At 42.3% G+C, this 21,730-nt stretch overlaps 1 protein-coding gene across 1 annotated transcript; it reads left to right on the top strand.

Moving 5' to 3' along the window:
- Nucleotides 1-1,105: 1,105 nt before the first annotated feature.
- LOC149299014 (inositol polyphosphate multikinase-like) lies at nucleotides 1,106-20,756 on the top strand. Its single transcript, XM_089486826.1, has 6 exons — nucleotides 1,106-1,289; nucleotides 4,052-4,137; nucleotides 5,077-5,173; nucleotides 6,196-6,368; nucleotides 14,849-14,930; nucleotides 20,131-20,756. The coding sequence occupies exons 1-6, from the start codon at nucleotides 1,106-1,108 to the stop codon at nucleotides 20,754-20,756; spliced, it is 1,248 nt and encodes a 415-aa protein (XP_089342952.1).
- The last annotated feature ends 974 nt before the right edge of the window (nucleotides 20,757-21,730 follow it).

Below are 21,730 nucleotides of genomic sequence, written 5' to 3' on the forward strand. Positions count from 1 at the left end.
CAAATAATAAAGTAATGTCATTGTGGCACAACTGGCATAATAAGTCTGGAGGCATCTCTATCGATATTGCAGCGAAAACTAACCCCAAACCTGTTAAGCCATAACTATTACAAATACTACCCTATAGGGTGCTATGCAACGGACGGACCGCACCCTCGAACATAAAAAAATATGGGGTATGTCTGTAATCATGTTGCTGAACATACATTTGGTTGTTTTTTCAACTGGGCTACCTAATGTGTGTAGATAAAATTTGAAGAAAACCTTTAATACATAATTTTTTATTTTTTTCCTTTTTTCAAATTTTTTTTTACATGAAACACGGAAAAGGGGAATCTTAATGAAACCCTCATATGGTAAAAAAAAAGCTCAAACCCCCCCCCCGGGACTAAAGAGGTTAATTTCACAAGCGTGAGGAAGCTGCTTGAGTAACGGTGTATGAAAAGATCTCCATTTCCCCATCGCTAAGCCAGAATAAGTGGCCTTTGCGTAACAAGAACCCGATGAAGTGATAAACCGTGACGAAAGAAACCTATCTTCCCCAGTCTAAGCCTGGATTTCCCGGCACTGACACTGCCAAGTGACCGTAACCACCGCTACCTGGGTACACTCTCAGGCACTCTGTGTACACAACAACGGCACCAAGCCCTACGTCTTGATTTGCATCATTAGCCCCTCCTACAAACACGTTACCTTCTAAGCACCTCCCGCCTTCCAGCTTCCTTCGGCTATACAGGCAGAGAGGCTACGTGATCCCTAGCCTTACGTCATCAGGGGCGTGGAGAGAAGTAGGCGTATTCGCAGCTGCCACTGAAGTAACGCGCTGACGCAGTAAGTCCAGAAGCCGTCAGCTCTCTGAGGTGACTGTGCGCACTCTCGGCTACTGTCTCTCCCCCCACAGCGAGGTGGAAGCGCGGCGTGGGACGGACTATGTCCTTCCACGCGAGGCTTGTGGGTGCGTCACTTATTCAAGCGATGGACACCTTGCTGTGAGGTGTAAAGGGAGGGGAAAGAGTGAAGGTAACGGCGAATCCACGCACCTGGGGCAGTGTGGAACGGTCCCCATCTCAGTCCCTACCCTCCCTGCACACCACACCGTTGCAGGATGGCTACTCAGCACCAGGTTACCACTGAAGCTATGGGCCCGGCTGACCTGGACCACCATCACTCCCTGGGGGGTGCGGAGGGCAAAGATCCTGAGCTGCTACTAACGAAGGGCAAGTTACTGAATGGCTGCGTCCCGCTATCCCATCAGGTGGCCGGCCATATGTATGGCAAGGATAAAGTTGGTGTGTATTGGCTCCCTTGGTCTGGGCTTCGTACCTGCTGTGTGGGCTACAAGTGACCCACTGACTAACACAACACTAATTAGTGCTATTAATAATCTGTGCCCCATACTGGGGAGGAATAGAGATTTCAGTGTTCATTTTGTCAGTAGCTTTAACAAAAAAAATGCATATATCGCCTTTAAAATGTTTGAATGTATTGCAGTCAGGCGACTTTCCACTGGTTTCCATGGTGATTGCTCCACTTCTAGAACTTTGCTCTACCATTGCTGTTTACGAATGTAGCTCATTTGCCCCATTTGTGAACCTAAATAAATCTTGTATAGAATCATGGCACTAAAATATGCCTTTTTTTATTTTTTTTTTCTTCATACTGATCTTTGTTTCTTGGGGTTTTTGTTTGTTTTCTTAAAAGGTGCTGATCTGCTTAATATTGATAATCTAACTTTTTTTTCCTGGTAGATGTGTCATTCGAAACCTAATACCTAGAACTAGTTTAATGCCCAAAATCTGTCCAGAGATAATTCGTTACTTAATGGTTTGGTTGTCATGTGACGCTGCAAGCACTGAGAGGCTGTTGCCGTATAAGCGGAAAAAGGCGCCATGTGTCTGATTTCAGAGGAAAGAATAGAATGACAGTACAAGTAATAATATGTCCGTGGAACAGAACCTTTCTGGTGTGGTGTTTTATCTCCGATTACATAATTATTTAATATGTATGACGAATTACGGAATGTCGGCAGATTTTTCTAGAGAAAAGTCAAAATAAAAGTGTAGCGTAATTGTTAAGAATCAGACCCCTCTGTACCGCTTCCTACGCACCGATATGCTGCGTGTAATTGCGAAATCCAAAACTACTGCTAAATTAATATTTTTTTGTTCAAGCGCCACATGTGGAACAGTTAGCAGAGAAGGTCCCTTGGTTCCCATGGCAACTGCTCCATATTTCAAACTTTGCTCTTAATTCTTCTTTACATAGCGGGGGCCTGTTGGTATTTGCATTGCTACCGTTGTGCTGTAGGGTGATCATTTCAGAGTACGTAGGCAGTTGGTTAAATAAAGCAAAGCGCGCGTGGCTAGTATATTAACGAGAACCGGGCATCGAGAAGGGTGCGTTTTTTTAATACATTGTGCTTGGCACCTCTCTAGCAGATCTATAGATTAAATGATGAGTTTTTCTGTTATTGCCTATGTTCTGCGATTACATTATGGCAACCTGGGCTGGGCTGTCAATCTCTATAGGGTTGGTAGAATTCTCTGCATGCGGGTAGTATTCTTTTATAGAACAGATAATTCTGGACCACGTGTGCCAGACCACTAACAATAACTAACAGGTTCGCTTTAAAATAACACTAAAATACACAGATATAAGAAGAAAAACTGTACCCAGCGCTATACCGCCCGGTGCCAGCCAAGAAAATGCTCATGCAGGGTTTGGCACCTAAAAAGTATAACTCTTCCTTGCCGTGGTGTTCTAACGTAATAATCATAAATGTGCTATAGGTTTATTTCATGGTAAACGTTTCATGTTCCATCGATTTATTTACCAAACAATTACGCTGTATTAGGCTCTCTCCCCCTAATGTATCGGTTTCTTGTCTTGTCATACCCCTTGAATATATGTATTGTTTTAAGCTCTGCGTAGATTGTTGGCGCTATATAAATATAATACAAAGTAACTTGTTTTACTTGACACTATTTGCGTGGTACTGTAACCTAGTGAGGCAGGGCATTTTTAACGCAGATTAAGGGTGGAAAGGCATACGTCTTCCTCTGTATGTCACAGCAGGGCTCGCGATGTTTTATTGAAATCATTTCGAGTGCCCTTTTTGTCATGGAGTAAGCTGGCACGACCCTGGTGATTAAAAGCGAAGCTTTCCTTTGGCGAGCCACTGGTGGGTTGTTAAGGTTTCATTTGGAATCTATAAAAGTAGGGATGCAATGAAAAATAATGTATAGTGTAGTGATGCACTGGGATAAGGGATTGCTGATTCTTTATCAAAACCAAGTAATAGCCCTTGGCTATATGGTGCTAAGGCAATATGCAGCTTTGTGTGTTCCCATAGTCTTTGGGGGCTTTGTAAATCAGTGTATGTGTGTGTGTGTATGTGTATATATATATATATATATATAATGTGTGTGTGTGTGTGCTTACTCTTTCTGATGTTTTGTTTTATTAGAATATGCACGTCACCGCTGTCCTCGTGATATTTTGTGCCGGTTGCGGCCCGTTGGAGAGCCTTGCTCCAAGAGGACTTTTATCTGTTCTCCAATAGATCGAGTGGAGGCAGTGTGTGCGAATGGGTTCTCGACTGGGTGAATAGGTGGCTTATAGTTGAACATAATGAGTTCCCAATTAAAAACATACATGTATGTAACCCACAATTGTTGGTAAGCTTGCCTTCTTGCAGATGTGTACAGCTTCATGAACTGTGTACATTCGTAACTACCAAGCAAGTTAGGATACTTGCTACAATGGCACGATTTTGAACTAGATTTTTATCTAAAACTGAATATTTGCCATCACTTTGTTGAACTTAATAAATAAATTAAAATCAGTTTAATGTGCTCTGTTCTGCATGACAGGTGCATTTTATAAAACAAAGAGTAATGGTCATATAAAGGTTATTAGCCTTTAAATAATACAAACTATAGAGATATCTGATGAAACGGATTGCTGTCCATATACTGCTTTTTGTATAAGGTGTTACATTTTAACACAAGCTTTATTTTAGTATCTATATGTCCTCTTTAATTTTTTTAAGGTATTTTGCAACATCCTGATGGGACGGTCCTAAAACAGCTACAACCACCGCCACGAGGACCAAGGGAGCTCGATTTTTATAACCTGGTAGGTTTTTTATTAACTACGGTTCCAATAATACCCTTTTACAGCACTATACAATAGGCAAACGGGATATAACAAGTAATGCATCACATAATGAAGGACCGAATCCGGTATCATACAGTCTAGTAGTGATAGATACCGCTCTAGATATTACTGGTGCAAGGCTGGCACATCATATGAGTTGTGATTTACATGCCAAGCAAACATGTATGTTACACTTGTCTGCCTGGTAAATGAATATCAGGCCCTTGTCTTTATTAAACGTTCCCAAGGAGTCCCTTTTCCAGAAGCACTGTTCAGATCTTTTGTTTGTGTCTTTGGCATCTGTCCTGTTTCAGATGTGTCCGCGCCAATGCTTTATACATGGTGTTGTAATGAAGTGTTTGGGGAAAAGTGCTCCCGAAGCCCTGTATTCACAGATATCTGGCCCTTTGAACAGACTTTTAGTCCGATCATTTAAGCTATCTATCTTGTATTAAGTTCCTCATCTGATGATGCAGCTTTTTATCTTGCTGGTTGAGAAAAGAGAGAACTTCAGGGTAATAAAGCTTTGGTGTGCTAGTTCTGGCACACTACTTGTTTTCCCTTATAAAAATAGCCTTTTATGCCAAATGATTACGCTGAGAGAGGAAGCACAGCAAATTGGTATTTTTTTAATGAATAAATCTGGTTATTTTAAAATCAGCAATTGTCTTCCCCTTTAGCTGGTCTCCCTTACCGGTGAACACACAACGCCCTGAACTTTGGAGTCTCAGAACTGTATCAGAAATGTAATGATTTGAGCAAAGTTCAACTTCCTGGGATGGTGTCGGCCAATTATTTGCTACAAATGACAATACCCATATTCCAAATCTTTCATGTTTTCTTTGTGTATTTATGATGGCTTATGAAGGATTTGTTGCAAGAAGTGAAATGTGATACTTACTGCTCATCTTTATTTAGGCTTTCTCAGAAAAGTGCGCTGACCATCATCTCATTGACCTGCAGAAATTTTTGCCAAAATATTTTGGCATCTGGTCACCGTCAGGCTCTTCCAATGGTACGTTGAGGGGTGCATGTTCTTCCTATAGCAAGAAAAAGAAACACAAAAACTTTAGGACATATCTTAATTGCACACTGAATCTCTATGTAAAAGTGCATCCCTTTACTAAAATAGTTACAATCTGAATTTTTTAGTTTTTTTACGAAATATTTTGTTTTGGGGGGAAGAAAATTGATTCAGCCCTACACTTGATGCAGCTGTTGTATTGTCTGTCTTGTGACATATTCCCTATATCTTGGGGCACTGTGTCTGTATGGTTTAATTGCTTTATGACATGAGTTTTTCATGTAGCTTCATTGACAACCATAATAAATATAACGCAATGCCAAAATGAGAACTGGGCAAATGTTGCAATGCAATATAAAAAAAAAATACTGTAATAAGCAGGTTCCCTGTACGTCTGTTCCTTGTTTCTCAGTCCAGCATTGAGCTGATCCTAGGCTATCAACAAACAAATCCCTGGCTCTTCTGTTTTTAAATAGAGCTTAAGCGGAATTCCCATTGGAAAAAATATTTATCTCCCAGAGCATAATAGTGCTGGATGCAGTAAAGTGGTCTAGTGTTGGAAAAACCTGAGTTGATTTCTTATGACAATGCCTCCTACATAGGCTTTTATTAGTCAAAGGGCTCATTGTTAAGCACCCAGCCTTTCTGTTGCTCACCATAGGCAGTATGATAAGGAGTTGGGGTGTTTGTCTAGTAGATCGGACTAAGATAAAAGTGCTAAAACACATACAAATCACTAATACACGACTGCCCTAAAACAGTATGCAAAAACTAAAATGGCTAAGAAACAAAGTTCAGAGTTCCCCTTTAATTATAGCTTGTTGTTAATTATATCATATCGGTGCAAACATGACACTTTTTATCCATTTGTGGAAAGTACGCTGTGCACGTTTGGTGATCTTGGTTTCCTTTTTGTCTTTACAACAAGCTATCTAATAAAGGTTTTAAAATTTAGACAGATCTACTCTATAGATATACATAAAAACCAATACATTTATATGTCTTTTTAACAGATCTGTATTTAAAACTGGAAGATATAACACACAGATTTATTAAACCATGTATTATGGATGTTAAAATTGGCCAGAAGAGCTACGATCCATATGCATCTGCTGAAAAGATCCAGCAGCAGATAAGCAAGTACCCACTGATGGAAGAGATCGGATTCCTGGTACTTGGCATGAGGGTAAGTGCTATAGCTTTGTAACTTTGCAAGTCTAACACATTTTTTTGTTTTGTCTGAACTATGCGTTTGTAATAAATAGAATGATTTATGGTTAGTTTGTGACCATAGATAGAATAGAGGGTTGCTGTCTGTCATTCTCGTATTTATTAGTGTATGAAAGAGTGCTAGGTGGTTTATCTAATCTTCTCCCCCAAACCCACAACAAACGGCACAGACCAAATGCAGGAAGGCTGGCTGAGTTTATGGCTCACCCAACGTCATGCAGAAACCCTTGCTTAAAAGTCATGAGCTGTAAGCGAGGTCACAATGCCCCTGTATAAGGGGGCTGTTCAGCCAACTGCCCTGCACCCAGCCTTCAGCCACAATCCGGGTTGCCTCATTAAGAACATCACACTGACGGTTTGCACTCCAGCATTTAGGAAGTTAACCTCACACGACTAAGGCAGAGGTTAGGGTCATTGCTGTGTGCAAGGTATTGTCTTTCTGTCTGCCTCCAGTTCTCCATACAGGCACTGTTACAGTTTATCTGCTGTCAGTAGAAACAAGGTTGTTTGAATACAGCCTTCTGCCCGGAAAAAAAAACCAAAAAATAAAACCACTCTTTAGACACAGTCAGGGAATTCAACTGGCTTACTTCTCAAAAAGTCAGACCATCAAATACAGGCCTCTTGGTGTAGATGTAAGGGGCCAAGTGTTCGATTAATGAGTTTCTCCTATGACTACACTCTTGACCAGGCCTAGGGCAGTGCCGCATATGTATATGATCACTTAGCCGGGGCTAGGTGAAACTTGGAACTTCTTGACCATTCATGAACTCCACATGGAGAGCCAACCCAAGCCTTTCCCTCACTTTGCATGAAAAATCATGGTTTAGTGAAATCACCTCTACCATGGTGATAAGTTTAAGGATATGGTTGCTCGTGCTCTGTTTTCCCATTTGTTCTGTATTCGTCAGTTTGTGTAAATGCTGTATACAGCTAAGATTATCTCTGTACCAGTCGGGTCATGTAAGAGGCCCTTCCCTCGTAGCCAGCAAGTTACTCAGCGGCTATCTGTGGTTACCATCTGTTTATGCAGACTGCACAGTGCTGTCTGACAACGTGTTGAATTGCAGGCTAGCCCTGCGCTGAATTGGGTTAAACGTTGGGATTACGAGACATTATCCCTTATACAAAGCTTTCACACCTACTGTTCTAAATCCTGATTTGGCAGTTGGAACAGAGTCAAACATAATAGGCCTGCAGGGAACTAATTTTTATTTTTTTTTGTTTTTGGGCAGAAAACGTAAGAGCCTTTGGATGAGTCGGTGCTTATATATTCTTTTTCTTGTTTTGTTGCAGGCTGTATGTAACTGTATGTATATAACCTTTATGTCTTCACTTATTCATTGATTATATTCTGTACTCAAAAGTTTAACTTTCATCCGAACCTTGTATACGCGCGGTACTTTTAAATAGTATAGTTTTGCGTGAGTGGTGGCAGGTGGTTTCCGTGAACTCCCAGTGCCGCTATCTTACAGGGAACTGTCCATGCAATGAAGGTCAACGACAGACATTCTCAGAAACGTATTTGTCAAAACGTATGCTGCAAGCGCTAGTCATCTGCCATTGTGTAAAGATCAGCGTTGCCGAGAAACGTAGGAATAAACACCATGTACACTGTAAGTCTCCTAGACATAAATGCTGTGGGGGAAAAAAAACAAAAACAAAAAAAAAAGTATATAGTACGGCAGATGTTTAACCATTATTAACACCAGTAACCTTTAGCCTTTCTTTATCTGCTACTCACAGAACTCTCTCTTCTTTTCCTCTCAAAGATTTATTACACATACGACACTGTGTCCTTTGTTCCACTAGTGTAAATGCAACCAAGGATTTTTTTATTTTGTTTTTGCTGCTTTTTAAAAGGGTGGATATTACGGTAATCAGTATACCTGCTTTGGAGGGGTGTCACTGATGGCACCTGCCTACCTTGCTAGAAAAAGCCAAACAGACTTCCACATCCTTTTTTTTTTTATTTATTTATTTATTTTTTTTTAAAGTGATTTTTGCCTAGACTTATTGTTATTAATTGTCCTTCAGCATGTCTGTAGGGAAAGGATAGCTTTTCTTCTTTCTGATCTTCAGATGATGAAAAATCTGTTGAATTTTGGAGAGGTGCAGGGTGAATCCTTTTTTTAATCCGAAGAAGTTGATAGGCTAGTTACAGCTGTGAGTTCTACCCTCAATTTGCAGGATAAACTAGAGGATGCTAAGATAGATCTATGTAAAACCGTGCTTTCTTGTGCGTGAAACATTGTCCAAGGTTATTTCAGAGCAATAGAAATATCCTGAGGAAAGACTATCCATGTGATAACGCTCTAAGGCTGGGGACACATGGGGGGGGTATGTTTTGAGCTTGGGAGGGGGCACTGGTGGATTCCTGGGGGAGACTCCCTGCCTGCCCAGTCCCCTCTTATGTCTGGTCTGCCAGGACTAGACTCTCATGAACTAGCCGGCAATAGGGGCTCTACAAGCCAGGAATGTGCCTGAACGGGACCTAGCCACAAATTTGTGGAACTGTACGGTGGCTAGGAACTGTGGCGATGCCCGCTGACTATTATTGAGGAAAGATATAGCGGTTCTTGTTGAGCATAATAGTGAAGCCAAGTATGGGCTTCCTCGTAAAAGGGTACCCTTGAGGTCGTAACAACTCCTTTTTGGGGCCCTAAGTTTCAAGTATCATCGAAACGTCGGCCTAGAGAGACAGACATGTGCCTTTCTTCCACTCCAGGGAATGATTTAGACCTTAAGCCCAAATATGATAGGTCAGAACTGTGACGGGACCGACCTGTACCCCAACTGGGTACGCCCGCCGAACGTTGCTTCCTTCGCCCCATGGCCACCGGGGCACCAGAGACTAACCCCTTCACTGTCTGTGGCTAGCCGAAACTGAGCTACACAGGGTGGCTATCGTCCTGAAAAGGACAATACGCGATCATAGCAGAGAACACAGCTCTTCAGGAACCTCGGCCGTACTGTAGTATACCGAAGTATAGCAATACAGCACCCTACCGCCCTAATAAGGGCAGCACCGAGGCTTACCTCAATAACAAGACAGGACTCGTAGTGAGGTAAAACAGGAACTCTCTTTATTTGGGAACACAGGGGCATTTAAACAGTACAAGGGATTGAGTTACGTCCAATAGACACACAAGGGAATTGCGTCCAATAGACACAAGGGAATTACATCCTGCCCTCCTTTGCATATGACTGAGCATTAGCCCTCAGCCCAGTAGGGGGTCTCTACTGTAGTCTGTGTAAGGAGGGAGGGGCAGGACATGTGGCACCTGGACAGGGTAGCAAACAAGGGGAACAAAAGCACACACCATAATCACAACATATACTGGGAAATGCAGGTATCACAAACAATAATTATTACAGACGGTACCGATTAACCCGGGGCCGTCACAAGAACATTCCACTTTATGATGTGGAAGGGCTACTTCTCTTTTTCTCCTGGCCTGGCAGGAACTCACATTGGATCCCCAGGACTTGCAGATTTCTGTTCTGGGTATGTTTCTCTCGGTTGATTATGGATTTGCAATTGGTCACTATCTTCCTTATCAATTCATGATGGAGTCCTTATAGTCTGCCTTGGAGATTCTGTCACTTGGGGACTCACTTGCCACCCTGAATTTGCAAGACTCCTACCTCAACATTCTCATCAGCAGTTCCAATGTTTGGTCCTCCCTTTTTCAAAGGTGATCCTACATCTTCAAATCACTTCACTTCCATTTAGCCTTGCTTCTGGTCCATAGACTTTCATGAATATTATGTCAGTAGAGATCACCTTGCTTCGCAACGTGGTCCTTTACCTAGATGACTTGCTTCTGGTGGCAGGAAAGCATGTTCTTAAAGATTCCAATTACCAATGTACTGAAATTGAGAGCTGATTTGGTTGATCAGTCTATTTTGCCAGAGACTGTCTTTCTGGACATAATCATAGTTACTTTACTATGCTCTACTTTCCTTTCATCAGACAAGATTCAGATTCAGTGTTTGATTAGTCTTCTACACTCCAGATCAGTGCCCATTCATCAGATTATGATCCTTCATTGCCTGCAAATTAACAGTTCCTTGAGCTCTGTACAGTGTGCTCCAGGGGCAAATGCAGAATTGGGTAGTCACCGCCACGGATGCATTTCTTACCGAGTGGGGTTAGAGTCTTTTATCCCGACTCGAGTTTTCCTGAAATTGACAGCTTGAATGTTGAGTAGAGATTACTAATTTGTTATTGTCTTTCTTTCAGTGTTGTTAAGACCTTTCTACAGAGCTGTAAGAAATTTATATTAAGGATGCCAAAGTTTTTTCTTCATGGCTTCAATGATTGTGTCCAGATTCGGGATTTTTTTTTCCCCTAGGAGAGATTTTCTAAAGGTGTCTCGCTTGTGTTTAAGGAGCATAGTCATCCTTGGGTCCAGCATTTCCTTCTAGTGACCTCCAGGGTTTCTTCTTGGAGGTTTCTGAGATTTCCTGCCTGTGGAAACCTTTACAAGACGTCTCCCTCGGTTTTTCTCCCCTAGAAGACGTTTTTTTGGGTCACCTTTACTTCAGCTACAGTAGTTGTCAAAAAGCCCCTGGCTCTTTGCATGTCCCAGCAATTTGAGGTTTCCTGAAGATGGTTTACCCCCGGACTTTAGACTCAAGCTAGTGTCCTAATTTCATCTGAATCGATATATTTATTTGCCCAAGGAAAACAAGTTCCCAGGTAAGGAACTCAAGCTTGGTGTTCAATACCTGCAGCTGTAACATGGGTTATTTCCCATAATGCTGGGCTTGTGTATTATAATATGTTCTGAGTGACAACAAAAGATTGATGATTCTCTCAGTTGAGGGGTGTGGTGGTGTTCGTTCTCCAGTGCCTTACTCTATCTAAGATCTTTTTGTTTTGCCCCTGGTTAGCAGTTCCTGACTTGTGAGCTCATACAGTTTGAAACTCTGGTAAACAAACTATTGAGCTCCTATATTCATTCTCTGTATCGACAAACACAAAGAGGTTTATTTACCAAAGGGAGAGCTGACTTCATTAAATGTTATTAAGGTCCAACCCCTGTGAGTTCCTGCTTCAGGAACAGCTTTGCGTTTCTTGCAGTGGCATATTCTGACTTTTAGGACGATTTCTGATCTCCCAGGTGCAACCTCCATGAGCTGCCTTAAAATGTGCTACAAGACTTAACTCCCAGAGCGTTGAGATGTGACGGTGGACGGTCGCCGTGGATGGCAAATGCTCCTCTGTGGCCTTGTTGAATCATTGCGATTTCTTCAGTTTCCTCGCCCATTACATTTTACATAGTACAGGGCCACCACAGTTGTTCACTCTTGCTGGAGGAACTTGCTAGTGTTGGCCCTTCATAATGAATAGTGAAGATATGGAGTTGAAATTATAGCTCCCCTTTTTAATAAAGCCCAAAGTGAGGTAGAAGTGCTGTCATGTTGAGAGGGTTATTCGGCCTTTTTGTATTCTTATCCTTAATATAAAATATATTAGTAAACAGATTAAATACATCAGAATAATTACGTCCGATAAACCTAAATGAAATACAGTTGAATAATTGATCTGTACCTTTTAATAATAAAGGTACAGATCATGGTTTAATGCCATAAACCATTATCTGTATAATCCTCGTATATACAACTTTGTACATGAGTGTCCCCTTTGGCTTCATTGCTTTGACATCTTGCATTAAACTGTAGAGCTGTAAAAACACTTGGTTATGTTTGGAAGAGCGATCTGCACGTAACCTAGATTCTGAGAATCCTATGTAATTTGTTCAGTGCGAAGCACCAGTGTTTAAACAGAACGGCAGCTGAGCCATAAGCCTAGATAAACATTATGGTATTAAGAGCAGCCTCAGACGTTTAATAAAGCTTCATGAAGCCATTTAGAGGCTCGGTGTGAAAATGTCATGCGTTTTCAAATGCTAAAACAAATCTGGAGATTTTAGATTTTTTTTTTTTATTATTTAAAAGAATGAATACTTGCATACTAGATATTCTCACAAACTTTCATTTATGTGTTAGTAGGGAAATATATTCCACGCTGATGACTTGTTTAAGGGAATGGTCGTGTGTATTTCTTGTATGTATATAATTTTATATAGTGCCTTCGTATTCTTTAGCCCGGTACAAATGTCCTTGGTGCTGTACGGTTTATTAGTATAAGAGGCATTAATAATGGCAGTCTTAAATCAGCCATACAGACGTTATGATTGGGTGTAATAGGTACACTTTCCTTAGGAAAGAGAGTCCCTATTCCTTAGAGTCTACGGTCTATTCTATGTAGATTTTATGTTTTCCTTATTTAACAACCTCCAGTCTATTTTCACTTAGTTTCCAACTGGCCTGTGGACATACAGTATCACATTCATAGTAATCGGGGGCGACCTGGCCCAAAAACTCTTTTTAAGAAGAACAAGGCAGGAACATGTCATGGTACCACGTGATGCCATGGTAAAAGTAAAGTAAATGGGTAAGGGAGAGAGTAGGAGTGAGGGCAAGCACGATAAGGAGGGAGTATGTGTGTGTATATAGATACCGTATTTGCTCGATTATAAGACAACCCCCCAAATCTGAATATTAATTTAGGAAAAAAGAATAATTTTAATAAAAGCTATGATTGAGAAAAATATTTTGGTTTTATTTCCTTCTATTTTCCAGCCTGCCCCCCAGAAATGCCTTATACCCCCTAAATGCCACTGTGCCCCATGATATGCATTTTAACCCTATATGCCACTGTGCCCCATGATATGCCTTTTGACCCCCTATGTGCCACTCTGCCTCCAGAAATGCCTTATACCCCTATATGCCACTCTGGCATTTAGAGGGTTAAAAGGCATATTATGGGGAAGAGTGGCATATAGGGACGTTTAAGGCATTCAGGAGGCAGAGTGGCGTATAGAGGGTTAAAAAGGCATTTCTGGAGGCAGAGTGGCATTAAGGGGGTTAAAGGGCATTTCACAGAGCACTCTGCCTCCAGAAATGCCTTATGCCCACCATTTAACTTACCGGAGCTTCTGACTTCCCTGTCATGTAGCCGGGGCAGCGTGTAGATTCCACCCACTTATGCTGCAGCCGGAAGGAGGCGTGGCTAGCAGCGGGGGTTGTCTGCGTCCATCGCGCAGACCTTCCCCGGCTGTCAGAGATCAGAGTTCCCCGCACCGGTGCGGGGAACTGATCTCTGACAGCCGATGGACGCAGACAACCCCAGCTGCTAGCCACACCTCCTTCCTGCTGCAGCGGAAGTTGTCTACGCGCTGCCCCAGCTACACACCGGGGACTCAGAAGTACCGGTAAGTGGGGCGGGGGGGGGGGGGGGTAAACAGGAGGATCCAGGTCCCCTGCAGCTGCGGGGGATCCGGATCTTAGTCGTCTCATAGTCAGACCTATTTGAGGTCTGCTTATAAGACGACCCCGATTATAAGACGAGGGGTATTTTTCAGAGCATTTATATAGTATATAGAGTGTGTGTATATATGTATATGTTTGTATGTTTGGTTTTTTTGCGTGTGTAAATGTGTCCCGGTGCAATGTGCTGATGGGGCCACTTGGCCTTACCTGCCCTCCCTTCACAGTAACTCATCTGTGGGGGTGGGACCGCAGGTACAGGTATATAAAATGACACTGCTTGTTTAGCATAATTAAAGAGGTCATTGTTGGTTAATGTAAGAAATGGCATTTGGTCACATGCGATCTTACAAATAAAATATTTAGATGATGTTTTGTCCCTGCGAGTCTTTTTTTTTTTTATTTTTTTTTTTAAAATCTCTCTTCCAGCACTGTTGTCACAAATGGCAATTTTTCAAGCTATTTGAAATAGATTTCCATTTTTATGCTGAACACTGTGCTATAGCGTTACTTTTAAGTCTTCATTTATTTTTTGTATGCAATGTTTTATGATTTATGTTCTTCTACACAATCTATTTTAATACTGTAATTTTAAAACTTCAGACTTTACCCCTGTTTTTTGGTTATACATTCCCTGTTCTGTCATAGGAGAGGAGGGTTAATTTAAACTAGTTTAGTTGCTGTGGGATAAAGTGTTATCAAATTTTCTTAATTAACCTTGTACACCTTTTTTTTTTTTTTTTTTTTTTGTTACTAAACGTGTATCTGGAAAACTAATATATGACTAGTCATATCTTAATTGCATTAAAATAAGTTGCATAATGCGTGCTCTTTTAAACTCAGTGGGCCATATTTGTACCTCCTCTAGAGGGCACGCTGGGCCAAAATACTTTATTAGATATTTGACTGAATCTTTAGTTGTTGTTGTTAGTATTAGTAACCAATTGCTTTGGGTACTTACTGATAAACCCATCGTATAACAATCTGACGTGCCTTCAAATAAGGCACTTTTTGGCAATATTTGTTTCAGACAATGTTGCAGTGTGTGTATATCTTGTTTTCTCCGTTTTCTAAAACTGTTTTTTGTTTTTGTAGGTTTATCATGCCCATTCCAACAGCTATGAAACGAAAAACCAGCACTATGGAAGAAGCTTAACAAAGGAAACCTTAAAACATGGTGAGCTGCATCTAACTTCCAATGAAAGTATTGTTACCTGACAAGTAATGTCGGAACAATACCTAGGTCTGCAGTTCATATATTTATAATAAGGAGCGTATTAACAATGGAGCCCCTGGTGGCAAGGCCCCTCCATTTGCTGTTTAATTGTATCTGTATAATTTATGTATGTGTCCGCGTTGCACAGCATGCATACAGTCCTACTTGTGTTGGGTCACGTGGGAGCCGTCTCCTTCTGCAGGTGGATTTGCATAGAGACAGACTGACTCCGTTATGTGCATCGGTGATGGCAGAGTCTGTTTCCTATCATGTTTTTTGCCACACGTTGCAGTCAGTAAGTCGGGGGGGCGGGGGGAGAAAATTAAGATGAGCATCATGGCTACTGTGTGAGGATCGGCAGTCTAGCTACAGTTAGAGAGATACTCTGTACTTGGAATCTGTGTTCATGCCACTTGCTGTGTGCGCACGTGTTTTTGTGGGGATATCTCTAGGAATTCATTAGCTTGGGTTTATTGTACATGTTTCTGTAAGTCTAATTAGGGATTAATCTAGCCTCGGTGCAGCATTAATCTAAATTTTATTAAAGACAGGAGGCGAGTATTTTGCATAACCTTCTTTACTGAATAACCTCCAGCAGCAAAGGAGTTAACAACCATCATAAAAAGAACCAATCAACACAGACAGGACCCTATATCAGTCCCAACATCCAGCAACTCCTCTTTCTTTGCGGTGACGCCGAACAGGAAGGGCAAGCCACCAAACAACCGGAGACAGGAACAGAACCTTCAGAACCGACAGGAAACCCGCCGGTAAACAGGACCATGGATCCGGAAACACTGAGTCGCAGAACGGCCTGCCGAAGTCTTCCCTCGGTAGGTGGAGGAACCTCTGCCTCTGAAGGAACCGCGGGAAAATGGGGTGCGGTCTTGAGACCGGTAGGTCGTGGAGGCGTGAGGAAACTGGGGTCTGGAGCCGAAGGCAACTCTGCTGGTGGCACGACCCCTCTGCCGACCAGCCCTGGAGGAAAAACGTTCTCCTTGACGGAATACCCGTTTCATGGAAGACCGAGCCTTGTTCAGCGAAGTGAAGACACTCACATGTTGACTGAGATTCTTCTAGGGCTGAAACAACGAATTGGTAAAATCGATAATAATCGATAACGGAAATCTGGTTGTCGACGATTTCCGTTATCGATTAATCGAGTGATCGATTCGTTGTTGGCTCCTTTTACTTACCTCCGCGAGCGTTCCCTGCTTCCGCTACACGCTCTGCACTGCGTGACGGATGTGACGCGTTCCGGAGGTAAGTATTCATGTCTGTGCAAATCGCTCTGTGCGAGTGGCTCCGTTCGCACAGAGCGGTTCGCTCTGTGCGAGTGGCTCCGTTCGCACAGAGCGATTCGCGGGGGTGGGGGTGGGGTTTCAGGGGATGCAGGGCAGAGTGGGGGTGGGGATGCAGGGCAGGGTGTGAGTGTGGGGGCAGGGCAGGAGACTGGGTGCAGGGCAGAGTGGGGGTGGGGGTGCAGGGCAGAGTGGGGGTGGGGGTGCAGGGCAGAGTGGGGGTGTGGATGCAGGGCAGGGTGTGAGTGTGGGGGCAGGGCAGAATGTGGGGGCAGGGCTGGGTGCAGGGCAGAGTTGGAGACTGGGTGCAGGGGCAAAGTGCTGGGTGCAAAGTGCCAGGGCTGGGTGCAAAGTTCTGGGTGCAAAGTGCCAGGGCTGGGTGCAAAGTGCTGGGTGCAAAGTGCCAGGGCTGGGTGCAAAGTGCCAGGGCTGGGTGCAAAGTGCCAGGGCTGGGGCAAAGTGCCAGGGTGCAAAGTGCCAGGGTGCAAAGTGCCGGGTGCAAAGTACCAGGGCTGGGGCAAAGTTTCTTGAACAGTAATAGTCTACCTCTTTTCAGAATGTTTGGGGTTATTTTGTTTCATAAATATTGTGTTTGGGTTTTTGTACTTTGAAAATATTGTTTTTTTATTACATCATAACAAAATAGGAATGTTAATGTAAATTTTAAGTTGTTTTTTAATATCCAGTTCATTAAATTATTTTAAATAAACTAAAAATTTGCATATTGTTTTTTTTATCCGATTAATCGAAAAAATAATCGGCCAACTAATCGATTATTAAAATAATCGTTAGTAGCAGCCCTAGATTCTTCATAAACTTTTCCCCGAAGAGAAGGCCATTGGCTTCGGGGCCCAGTTCCTTGGGAGCTAAGTCAGCGAGTTTCGCATCTAATTTGAAAAGAGCGGCTTTCCGCCGTTCCGCAGAGATGGCACAATTGACGTTCCCGATGAGGCAGAGAACGCTCTTTGGACCCATTCACGGACCAGGTGGGCATCTAGAGGAGTGCCCGCTGTCAAGGCCTCATCGGCCATCTGGAAGACTTGAGCCATTGGGCCGGTAGCGTCCAATAATTTATCCTGCGCCACCCGTAAGCCTTGCTCGATGCCCTTTCTGGGATCGTGTCCAGTGCCAGAGAGGAACGTAATAAACGACTGGTCGAACTCTGGGGTGTCCGACACCTTCTCAGGCAAAGTGGGTCTTGGGCATTCAGACCGTAGACGCTGGCGAACCTCCTTATCCAAGGGGCGTCTAAGCCAGAAACGCATGAATTCCACAATATGGGCGGACGGAGTCCACTCAGCCGAACGTGGATGACGTAGAGCCCGCGGGTCGAAGAGCGGGCAACCTAGCGCATCGGATACGTCAAAGGGTTGGTCCGGTCCCGAGGTGGAAGCCTTAGGGTGGTCAGGAGACGAATCCCGCCCAAAGTTAAGAAACAGAGAATCAAAACTGGAGGAACCAGCCTGGTATTCATCCAGAACTTCAAAATCATCCGCCGGGTCCCTGGTAGGAGAATCGGCAGGATCGGTAGCCGCAGACAAAGGAGCAACAGCAGGTTTCTTAAGCGGGGCTTTGCCCTTACCCAATGTCAAGGGGACCTCTCCCCTGGGGCGTTTGCGAGAGACCTCCTGGTCTGGAGAGTCTTCAGCGTCCGAGTCCTCGCCCCTCGGTAAAGATGACACAGCATGTGTCTGACAGGCTGATTGTGCCTCTGCTAAGGCAGTTGGTAGAGCCGCAGTCAGGGCTGAGCGAAGCCAGGCTTGAAGGGCCACCGGTAGTGGTGTCTCAATATCATCTGCCATGTTTCCAGGAGTGTTTTCTGGAAAACACAAAGAGAGGGAGGTGAGATAGAGCGGCAGTGATGTAACAAATAGTCAAGAGTGGGGTTCGCCCACAAAGCAGCCACACCATGTAATTGCTCAGGGGTTCACCCTGAGACGAAAGCAGAGGCAGCAAAAGGTGGAGAGGGAGTCCCTCAGGAACCACCAACCATGGGGCCCGGGTAGGGCCAATCAATGTAGAGGGGGCTACCCTCAATAAATATGCAGAGGGGGTTACCCTCAAATAAAGCAGGGATACACCCAGTGACTCAAGCAGGACTCATAGAGCAGTACTGGAGGTCAAGCAGCAAAGAAAGAGGGGGAGTTGCTGGATGTTGGGACTGATATAGGGTCCTGTCTGTGTTTGGTTCTTTTTATGATGGTTGTTAACTCCTTTGCTGCTGGAGGTTATTCAGTAAAGAAGGTTATGCAAAATATGAAGCCTCCTGTCTTGCTGTAAAATTGGTAGTTACAGTGCTGTGGAATATGATGGATTTATATAACACAATTAAACCTTAACGACCATTGATGTGCCAGGCACAACACGCAAATGGTCGGTTAACGACCAATGATGTACCTGGCCCGTTTTTAAGAGTTCAATCATCAATCACCTTCTAAGCTTCAATGGTGTTGCCGAAATGCCTTGATAGAGAGACCTTTACCGACACCAAACACTCAAGAGCACAGGCACAACCGCCACTTCGAGAGATTTTGCCACTCCCAAGATGGGGGCGCCAGGGAGCCAGGCTTTCTAATCACAGTGTGATTAGTAAGATAACTAAAAAAAAGAATTAAAAAACAAAAAAAAATATGGTAACACTTAAAAATAATTATGCAGTAATGTCACCATCAGGAGAACAATGGAGTGCCAGCAAAATGTTAAAAAAAATAAAAATAAAAAAAAGTTTATTATAAGCAAGTGCTAAAATTAGCTCTTCTCGAAAGTCCTGACATGGAAAGAGTGAAAACACTAGCATTTCAAATACCCAAGAGGTGTCTACGCAAAAATAGGGCATAGGCACAGACTGACCAAAATTGGGGGGGGGGGGGGGGGAGAAGCGCACTTCGCAAATGTGTCCTTTTACCCCACATGCATGGGTTCTGGGGCTATCACTGTACATAAAAGATGTTGCTGAACACATATTGGGGTGTTGTGTGACCGTGACACATACCAGGTGTTGTACCTGAAGTACACATTGTGTGATTAAAAAAAAACAAACCACAAAATAAATTACTAGCGCAAAGTTTGACAAACGGTGGCAGTAGAATTGGTGCATAGAAAGGGTTAAAATACCAGCATTTGAAATACCTTGGGGTGTCTAGTTCAAAAATGTATGAATTGATTGGGTAAGTTGCATTGGCCAGCTTTAAGGATGTTCCAAAAAGCACATGGGGGCAGAATGACCAGATTTGGAAAATAAAAAAGGCTTTGAAATAGCAAAACATTACTTGTACTTTATTGCCCACTATTTTGTAGGGAAAAAAAACTTTTCAAGTAGAAGTGAGATTTTTCATTTTTTTTTTTTCTTTTTTTTTTTTTTTTTTTTCTAGAGGAAATTAGATATGATCAAAAACATAGTATCTTAAGAAAGCCCTTCTTGTCTTGGAAAGAAAACAATCTGTAACTTGTGTGGCTACAAAGTGGGAGAGGAGGAAATTATAGCTAAACACGTGCACCGGAAAAGTGTTAAAACAGCCTGGTCCTTAAGGGGTTAATAACGTCTGTGTTTATGCATGTGCTTTGTCTTTGTGCATGTCTGTATATCCATCTATAATACAGAATATGTGAGAAAAGAGGCATAATCTCCAAGGGCTCTTCAATCCCATGGTGGGATGAGAGGTGGCTTGGAACAGTTCACCATAACTATCAGAGTTTGAGAGCAGACTCCTCTTTCTCAGCAATTTCGATATTTCTCGCTATTAAGTCGCTTGCTCCTTTGGGCATCTTATGTTATAGTTATTTTATTATGCACTTAGGTGGCAGCTGTCTGTTAAATGTATAATGTGTTTTATTTTAATTTTATTTTCACCCCTCCACAGGTATCTCAAAATTCTTTCATAACGGGACTTCGCTGAGGAAAGATATAGTGGCCCATTGCATTGAGAAGGTCCAGAGCATTTTGGAATGGTTTGAAAACCAGGAAAACTTTCATTTTTATGCAAGTTCGCTACTATTTGTATATGAGGGGTACTTTCCGCAAACCACTAAAAGATTAATCGATGGAACCATAGTGGACAAAAGAGTAGTTCTTGGCGGACAGTTTATGGATGGCGAGTTGCTAGAGTGCAACAACAATGTTCATGTGTTAAGCTCTATGGAAAATGGGAAGACAGAGGCGTCCGTTGAAAAAAACATGTCTAGGATGTATCTACTTCATAAGAACGTCTGTTCGAAGCGAAATTATAGCCAAATTTCTCCAGGGGTTGAAAGCATGGATCAGGGTGGCATAAGGAAAAGTAACAGTATTTCTCAAGAGCATAGGAATGGAAACCTTCTGTCCAAACTGGAAAGTGTATTTTGCCATGTTCCTGCGGAGACGAAAGAGCGTACGGATGTACGGATGATTGATTTTGCTCATGTTTTTCCAAGCGACAAAAAAGATACAGGCTATATTTATGGACTCAAGAATTTGATTGCTGTATTGCAGAGTATTTTAAATGACTGACTTAACTCCTGTGATTGTAGGGCCAATGACATGATAATCAAAACATACTGTCAGGAATATTTGCACTCGTTACTGTGGTAAACTGGATTTTTATTGTGATTCTGTATCATATTCTGACATATTGATAGAAAGGTGTATCCTTCTTTTATAATAATACTCAGGAAAATTGAAGTGGTATGTAGAATAACTGAAAATCAATGAAAGAATTGCTTTGCTTTACTAGTCGAATGAAGTGGTTACTATTGTGGTATAGCGAGGGATCGTTCAGATACCCCTTGGATTAAATCGAGCCAACCTTTTTTTGGGACCATACACATCAAAGGAACCAGTCATTTACCTGTTTATCGCTGACTTTCAGTTTTTATGGAAGAAAAATGTTCTGCCTTAAATATTGCTGCAAGATATGATTTTCTTGCGGATACAAGGAGGCACATGAGTTGCTGCTTAAAGGGGACTTAAATAATTTGATGTTGATCAAATTGATGTAAACACAATTTTAATACTGAGCCACACACTTTTTTTATTATTAATTCCTGAACATTTTGGTTGCTATTGATCTTGTTTACAAACCTTCTCGAAAGACAACTGGAAAATGCCAGAATAAAGGCATACGATCACACGGATACGTCTGTTTTAAGGATTTTTTTTTTTTTTTTTTTAAACTAGCAAGTTTGAAGGAGGAGAAGATCTGCATCTTCTAGGAAAGCCTATTCTAGGTTCATATGGAATAATCTGTTTATGATGTAATACTGTACAACGCATTTCAAATTGCCTCAAACAATTCATGCTGTCTAAATATAAAGACAAACATCAGATTAACAAAACATTTTAAATGCCTCTTCATCTTTTTCTTTGTAAATGAGTTAAATGGAATTCCAATGCGTAATGCATTTCAAACGCCCTCCAAAACATGCAAATTATTTTGTAGGAGGGTACTTAATGAAGGATATAATTAAATAGTAATTTATGATGCC

Source organism: Sceloporus occidentalis, unplaced genomic scaffold (assembly GCF_023333645.1).
Source record: "Sceloporus occidentalis isolate IW3139 unplaced genomic scaffold, rSceOcc1.0.p SCAF_30, whole genome shotgun sequence".
NCBI classification, from domain to species: Eukaryota; Metazoa; Chordata; class Lepidosauria; order Squamata; family Phrynosomatidae; genus Sceloporus; species Sceloporus occidentalis.